Genomic DNA, 15,662 nt, shown 5'->3' on the forward strand with positions numbered 1-15,662 from the left:
TTATTATTGATTTTATATTTTTTTTTACACTGAAATAAAAAAAAATGTATCACTTTTATTCCTATTACAAGGAATGTAAACATCCCTTGTAATAGAAAAAAGCATGACAGGTCCTCTTAAATATGAGATCTGGGGTCAAAAAGACCTCACATCTCATATTTAGACTTAAATGCAAGAAAAAAAAAATGGAAAATTTGTCATTTAAAAAAATGACAACAAAAAAATTGACTCTTTAAGACGCTGGGCGGGACTGACGTTTTGACGTCACTTCCGCCCAGTAAAGCTATGAGGACGGGTGGGGGCCATCTTGCTCTCACTCGCGTCCTCACTGACTAGGAAGCAGCACCCGATCGCCTCCGTCGCTACCGACAGCTCCGGTAAGCGGCGGAGGGCGCGGCGAATCCGCCGCGGAGACCGCCGTTATCGTTTGCCGGACCATCCACTGAAAAGATGGATACCTCGTTGTGGCAGCAGCTGCTGCCGTTGCCGAGATATCCATCTTTAAAAAGAGGACGTACATATACAGTGGGTAGTCGGTAACCGGTTAAGAAGGCCATTAATGGCTGGACAGTTTTTTTTTAGTTTTTTTTGTTGTTTTTTTACTAAAGGCAAATCTCCTTTGCACTACAAGTGCACTTGGAAGTGCAGTCAATGTAGATCTGAAAAGGACATGGAAGGAAAATAAAAAAATGGATGATAAAATCAGCAAAGCTTCCCCTCGATTTAGATCTTGCCCTTAGATCTACAGCAAATGTAACTTCCAAGTGCACTTGTGGTGCAGAGTGGATTTGCAATAACTGATCGGGGATCTTGGATTCGATCCCTAGCAACAGCATAGTCATAAAGTCTGCTAGCATACCTGGGGCCAAGGTAGAGTTTTAAAACACCTTTGTGTTGCAGCACTGGGGAGTCTAGAAGTAAGAGGTACATTTGCTTTGACAGAATAAGCAGTGGAAGAGCATCTTTTTTAACCACTACAGCTCTGTAAAAATGTACCCTCTTCATGACAAGGCCATTTTTTGCTATTTAGCACTGCTCTAGTTTAACTGGTAATTTTGTAGTCGTGCAACTCTGCAACAAAATTTATATAATTTTGTTTCACACAAATAGAACTTTCTTTTGGTGGTATTTGATTACCACTGGGGTTTTATTTTTTTGCAATATAAACAAAAAACAAACATTTTGGATACATTTTTTTTTGTTACAAAACCTAGCCAATGAAAATGTTAATCAAATTTCTTCATACTTTTGGCCAAATTATATTCTGCTATATGTCTTTGATTAAAAAAAAAAAAATTCCAATAAGTGTATATTGATTGGTTTGCATGAAAGTTATAGCACCTGCAAACAATGGTGTGTGTATATTTGCTTTTTTTTATATTTACTACTAATAGCAGTGATCAGGGACTTATAATGGGCGGTGCACAATCTGACACTGGGGAGAACTGACTACCTGCCACTGACATTATTAGTGACATTAATAGAGTGATAATACTATACACTGTCACTGTACTAATGACACTGGCTGAGGAGGGATTAACCTCTAGGGCGATCAAGGGGTTAAATGTGTGCCTAACTACATGTAAGCACTGTGCTGCTTTTACTAATCTAATTTGCAGGGATGAGAAACGTGGAGATTGTTCTTTCTGTGCAGAGCTGTGTGCTGTGATTGTACACAGTCGATTACCAGGTCCCGGCCATAAATCATGGCCCAGGACTTGCTGACAGGATCCTGCTGTGTACACTCACAGCAGGTGTCGTGGGGGGTGGGGGGGGGGGGCGTGCTCCTGGAAGCAGGTAGCGACATACAGGCATGTTTCTTTGCCTGTGCAGCCTGCCTGTCCACAGTACATTGCAGGCCGGCTGTCCGCAAGTGGTTACATTTATTATCCATAGTAATAGGAGAGGATGGCCACACACTAAAGTAAGGAAATTCCGAAAAGCTTTATTGAAGTAAAGTCCACATTAAAACCATCGCAGCAACAGGATCTGCAGGAGATGCATCCCACTCCAAATTTAGTTCATTGGGTGGATCCATGTCTGGAGGTGAAATATCCAATAGATCCCTCTCCTGCATAGGAGGCAGAACACTTCCACCCACCTCTCTTTGGGGCTCATACCTTCTCGGTTATTTGTATAGATACAACAGACATGTCTCCAGCATGACATTGATTAAAATGTCAAGCGACATTATTAAAATGTTGTTTTTGAATATTATAAAGATGATCACAAAGGTGATCTCTGAGACGCCTAGTAGTTCTCCCCAAGTACTGAATTTGGCAAAACATACAGGTAAACAAAGATGGGAGTATAGCCTCAAGTAAAAAATCATAATAGAAATAAAAACGTACCATCATCCAGATATATTAGAAAAACAAAGAGGGGGGGTGGGTGCTAAGGGATAGTTGCTGAGGCCAAGCCTAAAGCATACCCACCCAATTTGTATGTGGACTATCTCGGTACTGATAAAGCACAATAAACCTTGTTAAATAAAAAGTATAAAAAAGGTGTTTTATTACAATAAAATTTTTATTGTAATAAAATACCTTTTTTATACTTTTTATGTAACAATGTTTATTGTGCTTTATCAGTACCGGCATAGTCCACATACCAATTGGGTGGGTATGCTTTAGGCTTGGCCTCAGCAACTATCCCTTCGTACCCCCCCCCCTCTCTTTATTTTTCCAAAACATACAGGTAATCACGCAACTATCATACCGGGAATTATAACAAAAAAAGAATCAATCTTAGTTTTTGCCTTTTTTAGTGGAATGTATAATTTTACCCGCCAAAACATGGGGAAACAAAGATAGCCAAGAGAGCCACATCAATATGTTACCTTTAAAATGTAGCCAAGTGGTGGACTAACGGTATTGAAAAAGCTTGAGTACAGTAAATTGCCTAACATAGGCACTCTCCTAGATACAATATTGACACCATCTGTAAGCATATCTGCACAAGTCTAGTCATTAAAATAGGCAAATATCTGTCTACAATTTTTACAATCTGATTAAACTCAAAGCTATCAGCTGCAGAGAATGTAAATGTATTTTTCATATTAGACCGCTTATACCAGACTGAGCCTGCAATAAACAGTTACCTGATGATGGTTTCCTATATAAGCCTGTGGACACCCTACCATGATTCCCTAACATCCAAAAGTGAGACCGTACATTTCATTATTAATGAGGTAAACAAAAAATGTATCTAAATCGTGCATAAATCCTATCTACCACAAAAATCGAATTGTCGATGTAGTGAAAGTAGATTACAAATCATGGAAATCGATGGGATGCATCACTCTCCACATTTTTTAATGCTCCTACTTTCACGGTCAAATTATCCCATTGTGTATGAATACCCAATCACACCTTTATAGCTAGATTGGTGAGGTATCATTCGATCACTTTTTAAAAAATTCCAATCTCAGGAATGCATTAACTGGGAAAAACTCCATCTGGGTCTTGAATGCGTCAGCTTTTGATTGTTTTTGCCCTGATTTGACTGAAAACCGAAACCCCCTTCATCGGCCAGATGCAGATCCTCCAGATCTTTAACCTTACAGTGTTGACTAAATATGAACCTAGTGTAATTGCTCTCCTCAACTGGTTCTAGATCAAGTGTGGTTGTATTTAACTGATCGCGCTCTCAGCTTTGTTATGGTATGACTAAGCGCATGCTGGCGTGAAATGTGAAAAACATTAACACATCTCCTTCAGATCCGGTTGCTGTGATGTTTTTATTGTGGACTTTACTTCAATAAAGCTTTTTAGATTTTTTTTTATTACCTTACTTCAGTGTGCAGCCACCCTCTCATTTTACTGCAGTTATCTTGGTTGAAAGCCGGGCAGGCATTTCTTGTAAGGACTTTTGAACTGGGTATCCTGTTGACCAATCTAGAGCGCTGCTTTACTTCATTATTCAGTGATTCTTACCGAAGAGAAGACGCCACATGATATGCTAAATTTACTAGCCAAAGCACTCAGGAGCCTTATTAACAAGGTCAAAGAAAGGGGGCACAGAAAATGCATTTTTGGCTATAATAATGCATTCAACTTTTTATTTGAGACTGAATTTAAAGTTTTAGTACAATTGAATTTTATGGGCATGCTTTGCCTTTTAACACTTTATGCTTCCATATTAATAACCATTATATTTACAGGTATTTTGTTACGGGGTTGGCACAAATGTGCATCATATGAATCTGTTACCGAGAAATCGTTATGAAGAAAGAGAGAGACTGCTTCCTCCAAATCCCCAGAGAGAGAGATATGATCGGTCTATTGAAGGTGGGAATGATCGCGTCTACAATAATCCACAGCCAATCCAACCACGCAATGTTGACAATAACAGAGATGTTAGAAATAGTAGACCAGAGGCCCTGCCCCCTGTGGATTGCACAGATTTCAGTAATAGCCAGCCAAAGGTAATATGTTGTTCTCCTTTAATAGACTTGGTGTGTAGGTCCGGGTTTCTCATTCGGCAATCCAAACAAATGCTCATCATCCACATATCCATTGCTACCCCTCTAGACTAACCTAAATGGTCTTCTTTACTGTACTGTATGTCCTCATCCTCTCGCACCCATTTTTTTCTGCTTTCAGCACAATAACTTCAGGGAACACGTTCACTTGCAACCTAATATATTCCACCTGCTTTCATATACTATTGTAACAAGATAATCAATGTTATTCACTTTACTTGTAGACCCCTTTCACACTGAGTCGCTTTTCAGGCGCTATAACGCTAAAAATGCGCCCTGAAAGAGCCGCTCCTTTCGCTCCAGTGTGAAAGCCTGAGGACTTTCACTCTGGAGCGGTGCGCTGGCAGGGCGGTAAAAAAAGTCCTGCTAGCCGCATCTTTGAGGTGCTGTAGGAGCCATGTATGCACCGCTTCTAAAGCGCCTCTGCCCATTGAAATCAATAGGCAGTGTCGGCAAATCGATTTGCAGGCGATTTTAACCCCTTTTTGGCTGCTAGCGGGGGTTAAAAGCGCCCCGCTAGCGGCTGTAGAGCGTTGCAAAAATGACGGTGAAGAGCCTCTAAAAATAGCGGTGCTTTACTGCCGACACCCCTACAGCGCCAGTGTGAAAGGGCTCAAAGTGTTCATAAAGTTTTGTCTGATTAGTGTATGTTAAAAGCTGGTGTCCCCACTATACCCTTATGTGTATATTTGTTGACTCTGCACTCTGCCCCAGTCTCTTTCCACAGTCTCATCTGCATCATTGCTACAATTGCAATATGGCTGCTGTCTTTGAGTGTCTGTTATTCTGTGCTCCATATTCTATATGCTTTTATTTTATACGGTATGTTCTAAATGGGGAAAACTAACAATTGAGTAAGACATGGACTTTTTAGGCACCCAATAAGGCAGAGTTTGACAAATTTGCTTGGAATCTAGGAGCCAGCTAAAAAAGTTAGAAGCCAGGAACGCGCCCCGTCCCGCCGAGCTCGTGTGCAGAAGCGAACGCATACGTGAGTAGCACCCGCATATTAAAGCAGTGTTCAAACCACACAAGTGAGGTATCGCCGCAATACCTATACCTATACCTCCTTTGTAACTTAAAACATGCAACCTGTAGAATATTTTTAAACATTGCCTATTTTAAAGGGTAAAAGTTTGTCGCCATTCCACGAGCGGATGCAATTTTTAAGCGTGACATGTTGGGTATCAATTTACTCGGTGTAACATTATCTTTCACAATATAAAAAATATAGATTATTTATCTTCCGTTCATGGACGGACACAGCAGCCTTTGACCTTGGGGGTTATATCCACTTCCTTCAGAAGCAAAGCAGAAACAAAGCACTTTATATGTTAATAACACTTTCTTTATCGTACATCACGGGACACAGAGCGGCATTCATTACTATATGGGTTATATGGAGTACCTTCAGGTGTAGACACTGGCAATCTCAAACAGGAAATGCCCCTCCCTATATAACCCCCTCCCATAGGAGGAGTACCTCAGTTTTTCCGCCAGTGTCTTAGGTGTTAGTCATGGTTTAGCTTGCCTCCACATCCTTGGGATTAGGTGAGCTAACCGGTTCTGTCCAAAAAAGCCTCAGCGCTAAAGTGGTCAGTAACCGGACCCCAAACCCTTGGGGTATAGCCCATAATGCTTTTCTTTTTAGAGAGCTGGACCCTGGGCCCAGAACTTAGAAACCTTTGGGTGCCTAATGTTTCTGTTGCCAGAGTGCTATATGGGCCCAGGACAGTGGATCCTTCATAGGAACCCAGGGCCTGAAGGTCTAGACATCCCCACCGAGATGGGGGAAGATTGGGCCTCTTGCTTGGCAAAGTCCTGCGGCATGGAGCAGGTAAGTGAGGGGAAAAACTTGCGGAACTTGGTTCTTAGCAGGTTTTTTCTGGGGGGTCACAGGGGACATGCCTAAAGTTATGCACTGCATCTGGCAAACTAGTCACATATCATAAAGATAGGATGGCTCTATATGTATTATTCCCCATAAGATGTGACCTCCCTTGTAGTGTTGGAAAAGCATTGAGTGGGGCCTGTGTGATATAAAAGTATATGTGTGTGTCAGAGAGCTGTGCTTACCTGCAAGCCTCCAGGCGATGCTCCATTCAGTCTTCCTCCTCACGGCCTGCAAAGCAGGCAAAACGCCGACCTCCTCATGGTTCCAGGCTGCAGGCTGCAGTTTGCTGGAGCAGAGAGGTCCCTTCCTCCCAACCCCACCCCCCCCCTGTCGGGAGGGGCATTTCCTGTTTGAGATTGCTGGGGGGGAAGGGCGGGTCAGTGGCTTAAGGAAGGGGCGGCCCTTCCTTGTTTGTTCCATATAGCTCATTCAATACTTTGGAACTGAGGAGGAAAGACCAGAACGGCAAGCACGGGGCGCCGAGGACACACAGTGGCCAGAAAGAATATTGCAGTCTTCAGAAAGACTGTTTTCAAGCCTAGGAATAGGCTGTTTCTTTTCCATCTCATAGTTTTTCTTGCAATACTACTCAGGGGGACAGAATGTTTTTTCTTTCCTAGATTTGAAAAAAAAAAAAAAAAAAAAAAGATTTTTTTTTGGAAAAAAAAAAAAAAAAGTGTCATCTAGGGGAGAGGAAGCATTTTTTATCCCCCAAACAGGTGTTTGGGCATTTAACTGTTTATAAGTCCCAGGTACCAATAAGTAGCAGGTGTACCTCGGTATTGTACCATGGCATCAAAAAACAAGGGTACAAGAGGTGGGGATTCCCCCAGAGAGTCTGAGGTCTCGGACAATGCTATGCCGCTGCTTTCCCCACAGGGAGCCTTGGGGCCATCGGGATCTGGGGCTGGAGCTGACGCGGGTCAGTCCAACCCTAAGATGGTCACGGAGGAGGTATTACTCACCTCTTTAAAAGAGATGCAGAAAAGCATGGGTAAAATGATAGCCGCAGCTATGCGGGGCAGTAAGCGGAATAGATCTCCGTCGCCCGAGCGCGGACCCTCAGAAGAGGAGGTCCTTTCCTCAGGGGAATTGGACGACCTCTTGGACAAGGACCAAGTAGGTTCAGGGATCGAAGATCCGGATACAGAGGAGTCTGGGGCAGTCTCCCTGAGGGAGAGCTGGTGGATTCAAGGATTGTCGGACTTGGTCCATAGGGCATTCAACTTGCCAGTACCAGATCTCCAGGTATCGACGGTTTCAGCTTTGGGCTCACTGAGCGCCTCAAAGCAATGCTGTGTTTCCGATCCATCCTCTATTAGAGGGAGTTTTGTTCCAAGATTGGAACAAGCCAGATAAGATCTTCTTACCACCTAAGAAGTTCTCTGTCCTATATCCTATGGAAGAAAAATTTTCCAAAAGATGGGCTACTCCTGCAGTGGACGCAGCCATCTCATGTGTTAACAAATCGTTAACATGCCCTGTAGAAAACATACAGGTGTTCAAGGATCCAGTTGATAAGCGCTTGGAAGCACTACTTAAGAACTCCTTCACTACTGCAGGGGCAGTAGTACAGCCAGCTGTGGCTGCGATTGGGGTCGCTCAAGCATTATCGGATCAATTTAAGCAGATGCTTAAACTTATTCCTGCCCAGCAGGCAGAAGAATTTTCGGATGTCCCTAAGGCCATATGTTTTACGGTAGACGCAATCAAGGATTCTATCCAGCAAGCGTCACGTTTATCGTTATCCCTTATCCATATGAGAAGACTCTTATGGTTAAAAAGCTGGGAGGCTGAGCCCCCATGCAAGAAGCTCCTGGTAGGGTTCCCCTTCCATGGAGGACGACTCTTCGGAGAAGACCTAGATAAATACATTCAGACCATTTCAAACGGCAAGAGTACTCTCTTGCCAACTAAGAAGAAGGTTCAGGGGCCTGCGTTTAAACGACAGTATTCCCCTGGGCAGGGGCCCTCTAATGCCAAGCAGTATCGACGGCCTCCTGCAAAAGCAAACTTCGGCTTCAACAGCAAATCACAAGGACAGGCTGTTAGAGGCAAAAGGCAGTGGTTTCGCAAACCAGCAAAACCAGCCCCCAAGCCAACCTTATGAAGGGGCGCCCCCACCCACGAAGGTGGGGGGAAGGCTGCGACTCTTTTCAGAGATTTGGGAAGCCAGCATTCCCGACGAGTGGGTACGGTCTTCCGTGGCCACAGGCTACAAATTAGATTTCCTAAGGTTTCCTCCTCCTCATTTCCAGGAGTCGAGGATTCCAAACGATCCGCCTCGGATTCCGGCCAGTCCTGGAACAGGGGCTGGGTTTCTACTCCAACCTATTCATCATCCCCAATGGAGATGTCAGGCCAATTTTGGACCTAAAGATGGTAAATGCATATCTAAAGATCCGCTCATTTCGGATGGAATCCGTGCGGTCAGCAGCTGCCACACTCCAGAAGGACGACTTCATGGCGTCCATAGACATAAAGGATGCCTACCTTCATGTTCCAATTTATCAGCCACATCAAAGATATCTACGCTTCATGGTGGCTTCGCGTCACTTCCAATTCGTGGCGCTTCCCTTCGGGTTGGCTACGGCCCCCCGGGTGTTCACGAAGGTCCTAGCTCCGATCCTAGCCAAGCTAAGGATCCAAGGGGTCACGATCCTAGCATACCTGGACGACCTCCTAGTCATAGACCACTCGTCTCCCGGCTTGGAGCGAGCAGTGGCCCTCACGGTCCAATACCTCGAGAGGTTCGGCTGGGTCCTAAATCGAGAAAAGTCAGCTTTCCAGCCCACAAGGCAGTTGGAATATCTCGGCATGAGATTAGACACAGAACAACAAGGAGTGTTCCTACCTCTGAGGAAGGTAAAAGCCATCAAGGAATTAATCCTACTGGTTCTAAGCAAGAAAGAACCGACTATTCGCCTATGTATGAGGTTACTAGGCAAGATGGTGGCCACGTTCGAGGCGGTACCATACGCCCAGAGCCACACTCGCATCCTACAGGCAGCCATCCTGTCAGCATGGAGCAGAAGGCCACAGGCCTTGGATATCCCGTTGCCGCTCTTATCAAGAGTCCGACAAAGTCTGTGTTGGTGGTTAGACCCTCAGAATCTACTGAAGGGGAAGTCTTTCAGCCCAGTGGCTTGGAAGATAGTGACCACAGACGCCAGCCTGACGGGCTGGGGAGCAATTTTGGATGGTTGCACTCGCCAAGGTACTTGGGCAAAGCCAGAGAAGCAGTTGCCCATCAACATCTTGGAGCTCAGAGCTGCTCGACTAGCCCTCAGGGCTTGGACGTCAAAATTGCAGGGGTTCCCGGTGAGAATTCAATCAGACAATGCCACGGCCGTGGCATACATAAATCACCAAGGGGGAACCAGGAGTCAAGCCGCTCAGAGAGAGGTGAGCTTGATTCTCCTATGGGCAGAGGCGCATGTGCCCTGCATATCGGCAATATTCATTCCAGGAGTGGACAACTTTCAGGCGGACTTCTTAAGCCGCCAGACTCTATGGCCGGGGGAATGGTCTCTGCATCCACTAGTCTTTCAAGCACTCTGCCAAAGATGGGGAGTGCCGGACGTGGATATCATGGCATCGAGACTCAACAAGAAACTAGACAGGTTCATATCCCGCTGAAGGGATCCGATGGCCTGCGGAACCGATGCGTTGGTTTGCCCTTGGCATCAGTTCAAACTTCTTTATGCGTTTCCCCCGCTCCAGTTACTACCCCGCCTGCTGCGCAGGATCCGGGTGGAACACATACCAGTCATCCTGGTAGCTCCAGCATGGCCCAGAAGGGCATGGTACTCACTCATCCTAAAGATGGTAGTGGGAGACCCTTGGACTCTTCCTCTACGGCCAGACCTGCTATCGCAAGGTCCGATCCTCCACCCTGCCTTACGGCATCTAAATTTGACGGCCTGGAAGCTGAATCCCTGATTCTCAGGGGTAGAGGTCTGTCTCAGAAAGTAGTCTCTACCCTAATCAGAGCCAGGAAACCGGTCTCTAGGGTGATTTATTACAGGGTCTGGAAGGCCTATGTAGGCTGGTGTGAGTCCAAGCGATGGCTTTTCTCGCAAATTTACCATCGATAGAGTATTAAGTTTTCTCCAGCTAGGAGTGGATAAAGGATTGGCATTAAGCACAATCAAAGGACAGATTTCTGCTCTGTCAGTGTGGTTTCAGCGGCCGCTGGCCACCCACTCGCTGGTTAAGACCTTCCTTCAAGGGGTCTTACGTATTAGACCTCCAGTTAAATCCCCGCTTTGTCCGTGGGATTTAAATCTTGTTCTGTCAAGTTTACAGAAACAACCGTTTGAGCCGTTGGCTGAAATTCCTTTGGTTCTACTGACAAGGAAGTTAGTATTTTTGGTTGCCATAGTTTCCGCAAGAAGAGTTTCGGAGCTAGCGGCCTTATCCTGTAAGGAACCATATCTTGTTTTTCATAAGGACAGGGTCGTTCTCCGCCCTCATCCTTCCTTCCTACCGAAGGTCATATCCAGTTTTCATTTGAACCAGGATTTGGTATTACCATCCTTCTTCCCTAAACCTACTTCCAGAAAGGAAGGGTTGCTGCATACCTTGGATATTGTCAGGGCCATGAAGGCCTATCTTAAAGCTACAAAGAAGATCCGGAAAACAGATGTGCTGTTCATTCTACCGGAGGGGCCCAAGAAGGGGCAGGCAGCTGCAAAGTCCACCATTTCTAGGTGGATTAAGCAATTAATCACTCAGGCCTACGGCTTGAAAGGGTTGCCTCCTCCAGTATCATTAAAGGCTCATTCTACTAGAGCCATGGGCGCCTCCTGGGCAGCACACCACCAGATCTCTATGGCTCAAGTTTGCAAGGCGGCAACCCGGTCTTCTGTCCACACGTTTACAAAATTCTACAAGTTGGACGTAAGAAGGAATACTGATACTGCCTTCGGGCAGGCAGTGCTGCAGGCTGCAGTTTGAGACCCTCGGATTCCGGGGGCTCCTCTTTTTTGAGTTAAATTTAAAATTTAAAATTATTTTTCTCAACCAAGTTGGATTTATTATGATTTGAGTATATCTCTAAATTAAATCCTTTTGTCTTGGAGATGTTCTCCCTCCCCTCATTGTAAGCATTGCTTTGGGACATCCCATATAGTAATGAATGCCGCTCTGTGTCCCGTGATGTACGATAAAGAAAAAGAGATTTTTAATACAGCTTACCTGTAAAATCTTTTTCTTGGAGTACATCACGGGACACAGAGCTCCCACCCCTCTTTTTTGAGGACCATTTTGGGAGGCATACTGCTTGCTACAAAACTGAGGTACTCCTCCTATGGGAGGGGGTTATATAGGGAGGGGCATTTCCTGTTTGAGATTGCCAGTGTCTACACCTGAAGGTACTCCATATAACCCATATAGTAATGAATGCCGCTCTGTGTCCCGTGATGTACTCCAAGAAAAAGATTTTACAGGTAAGCTGTATTAAAAATCTCTTTTTTCTCCGTGCAGATCCTCCCAGGGGACGTGGTTCCCCGGGTATAACCCACACTCTCCCTCAGCAGCCCCAGTTTTCTTTCTGCCTAATGTCAGGAGAGGACAGGCACTCTGGAGTCCCTGTACTCTGGAGATTTTTTGCGTTTTTTTCCCGCTTTTTATTGTTTTATTCCTGCATTTTTGAATCCTGGGATTCTTCTATCAACTGCCGACTGGGTGACAGGCTGGGTCTTGACTCTTGTAGTCCCCCCATGTTCGGCCATCGAGCATGTGCCGGCCCTCAGCTCAGCTCTGGGTCGTCCACGACGGGCCCCATTGCTCCAGGGGCGGCCGGGAAACTACATGTTCCAGGACACACATATGACCGGTCTCTATGGCCTTGTCACAGTGCCGTTAGTGGACGTTGGTTCTGTCTGGGATACCTCCAGCCGGTGGTCGCAGGATGGGTAAGTAGTGGCCCCTTGCCCTGGCAAGGTGGTATGGCTGGTGTTTTCCCTGGGGAGGTCTACTGAGGGTCTGCCCTGCTTTCCTCTCTCCCTTTCCTCTCCCTCCTTCCCCATAGTGGGTAGTGGCTGTGAGGGGGGGCCTCCTGGGGTCTCTTATTGCCACCGGGGTCCGTGTGTATGCGTGGGGCTGTGTTTTTTTACTGTGCAGGTGTTGCTGTGTGCTGCGTCACTGGGGGTATTTTAAACTGCGCAACGGCCGCCATTTTGCCGTGGTCATGGTTTACCTAGCTCAGCGGCCATTTTCTTGTAGCCCGCTGGTGTTTTTTTCCCTCAAACGGCAGCCATCTTGGATTTCTCTTGGCCTCGTGTGGCTGTTTTAGCGCTGCAAAAGACCGCAAATCTTTTTTTTTTTTTCAGCTCACGCTGCACCGGGTGGGGTGGTGAGTTCCCTGGGGGCCTCTACTTCTGTTTTTAGCAGCCAGGAGGTGACCGGTGGGTGGTTCTGCCTTGCAGTACCGGGTGACACAGCGGTGGGGCATTATGGAGCCTGAACTTGGTACTTCTGCCCCAAACATGCCTGAGTTAACCCTTGATGCCCTTACCCCTGCCACATCTGTTGAGGCAATGTTGGCTGTTCTGGAGGCGTTTCTCGCCAGGTTTGAAGCGGCTAGTGGCCAGAAGGGGGGTAAAAAGCGCCCCTCCCTGAGCCTGCTTCTGGGGATGTCTCTGAATCAGGCCCTGCTATTGCGTCTGGCTCTGGTTCTGTCATGTCAGAGGATGCGGGCTTAACCCACGCGGACAGTGAGGATGACTCTGCTTCAGGGTCAGTTGCTGATAAAGAATTTGTTGGGGCTCTTATATCTGCGGTGCGTGATACTCAGAAACTTGAGGATCTGGCAGAGGCACCAGATGTGCCAGTCCCTTTTGGGTTCCGCAAACCGCCGCACACCACAAGAGTGTTTCCTTGTGTTTCTTATTTGGACAAATTATTGTACAAGGAATGGGATACGCCGCAAAAAGTTTTTGCTGTTCCAAAATACTTTGCGACCCGTTATCCCTTTGAGGAGGATTTTTTGAAAAAATACGTCTCTCCTCGTCAGTGGACCCTCCCGTGTCCAGATTGAGCAAAGCCACCACATTGCCTGTGGAAGGGGCTCCTGCCTTTAACCACTTCCATACAGGGCATTAATATACCCTTCCTGCCCAGACCAATTTTCAGCTTTCAGTGCTCTCACACTTTGAATGACAATTACTCAGTCATGCTACATTGTATCCAAACAAATTTTTTATCATTTTGTTCTCACAAACAGAGCTTTCTTTTGGTGGTATTTAATCGCCGTTGGGTTTTTTATTTTTTTCAATATAAGCAAAAAAAGAGAGAACATTTGGAAAAAAAAACACTTTTTTTTAGTTTCAATCTTAAATTTTTGCAAAGATATAATTTTTCTTCAGAAATTTGGGCCAAAATGTATACCGCTACATATTTTTGGTAAACATAACCCAAATTAGTGGATATTATTTGGTCTCTGTGAAAGTTATAGAGTCTACAAGCTATGGTGCAAATCATTGAAAAATTATCACAGCTGATGTACTGTCATCCTATCATTTCTTGAGACCCTAACAAGCCAAGAAAGTACAAATACCCCCCAAATTACCCCTTTTTGGAAAGTAGACATTCCAAGGTATTTAGTAAGAGGCATGGTGAATTTTTTGAAGTTGTAATTTTTTCCCACAATTCTTGGGAATTTTTTTTTTTTTTACACAAAATTGTCATAATAACAAGTTAGTTCTCTCACACAGCACATGCATACTTACAATGACACCCCAAATTACATTGTGCTGCTCCTCCTGAGTATGGCGATACCACATGTGTGGGACTTTTACACAGCATAGCCACATACAGAGGCCGAACATTGAAGTAGCACCTTCAGGCGTTCTAGGAGCATAAATTACACATCTAATCTCTCAACTACCTGTTACACTTTTGAAGGCCCTGGAGCACCAGGACAATGGAAACGCCCACAAAATGACCCCATTTTGGAAAGCTAACACCCCAACGTATAATCTATGAGGTATAATTAGTCTTTTGAACGGTTCATTTTTTTTCCAGAAGTTTTTGGAAAATGTGGGAAAAAAATGAACACTTTTTTTTTTTTTTTTTTACACAAAGTTGTCCATTTATAAGATATTTCTAACACATAGCATGTACATAGCAACAATTACACCCCAAAATACATTCTGCTGCTCCTCCTGAGTATGGCGATACCACATTTGTGAGACTTTTACACAGCCTGGCCACATACAGAAGTCCAACATCCAAGTAGCACCTCCAGGCGTTCTAGGAGCATAAATTACACACACAAATTCCTGCCAACCTAAGACGTTGTTGAAGGTCCTTCATATTTCTAACCCATAGCATGTACTGTACATACCAATTATAAACCAAAATACATTCTTCTGAGTAAAGAGTAAAAAAAAGATTACCTGCTGTCTTAGTAGTGCAGTGGTCCACAGAGTAGAGCATCGGACCGGGTAGCAGGCAGATGTGGTCAGCAGCAGCGAAAGGATCGTCTATGCAGCAGGCAGGAATACTGTCCATAGTACATGCAGCAGGCAGAGATATGGTCAGTGCAGCCAAAATATTGGTCCAGGCAGCAGGCAGTTTAGGGCCTCCGTCAGGAAAGAATGGGGACAGGGGTAGAGGCTTCTCCCACCCAAATTGCTTTCAAGCCTCCGTCGCATTGAGAGATAGGGCTGCAGCATTTTATCGTTTAGATCCACCCCCCCCCCCCCATGTACTTATTATATTCGTTGATGCAGCAAGGCTTTTGAACGGTACGGCGTCTCCTGTGAATTTCCACTGAGGTGTCATTGTGGATAGTCGACATCATGTAAACGTCTTTCTTATCCATCCACTTCACGACCAAAACTTCTTCGTTCCTCAGGCTTGCCGATTCCCCCCTTTGTAGGCATGTGGTGACTAAACTCTGTGGGAAGCCTTTCCTGTTTTTACGTGCAGTACCACAGGCCAAAGTTTTATTCAGGAATAGGTGGCGAAAAAGGGGCAGACTGGTGTAGTAATTGTCCACGTATATGTGATACCCCTTTTGGAAGAGTGGGAATGCCAACTCCCATACAATTTTCACGCTTATTCCCATATACAATGGACACTCAGGGGGCTGGAATTGGGAGTCTTTGCCTTCGTACACACGAAAGGCATTCACATAGCCGAAGGAGCTTTCGCAGAGCTTGTTTAGCTTCAAGCCGTACCTCGCTCTCTTACTGGGAATATACTGTTTTATTCCCAGCCGGCCAGTGAAATGGACCAGGGATTCGTCCACAGAGATGTTCTGTTCCGGGATGTAAA

The 15,662-nt window shown here is 45.3% G+C and overlaps 1 protein-coding gene across 2 annotated transcripts in view; it reads left to right on the forward strand.

Annotated features, from left to right (window-relative positions):
• Nucleotides 1-15,662, forward strand: part of CLCC1 (chloride channel CLIC like 1) — a 118,080-nt gene that overhangs the window by 86,691 nt on the left and 15,727 nt on the right. For both annotated transcript variants that reach the window (XM_040359833.1, XM_040359834.1), the window contains one exon: nucleotides 4,163-4,426. In XM_040359833.1, the coding sequence (XP_040215767.1) occupies nucleotides 4,163-4,426 (264 nt within the window). The remainder of the gene's footprint in view (nucleotides 1-4,162; nucleotides 4,427-15,662) is intronic.

This window comes from Rana temporaria, chromosome 7 (assembly GCF_905171775.1).
Source record: "Rana temporaria chromosome 7, aRanTem1.1, whole genome shotgun sequence".
Lineage (NCBI taxonomy): Eukaryota > Metazoa > Chordata > Amphibia > Anura > Ranidae > Rana > Rana temporaria.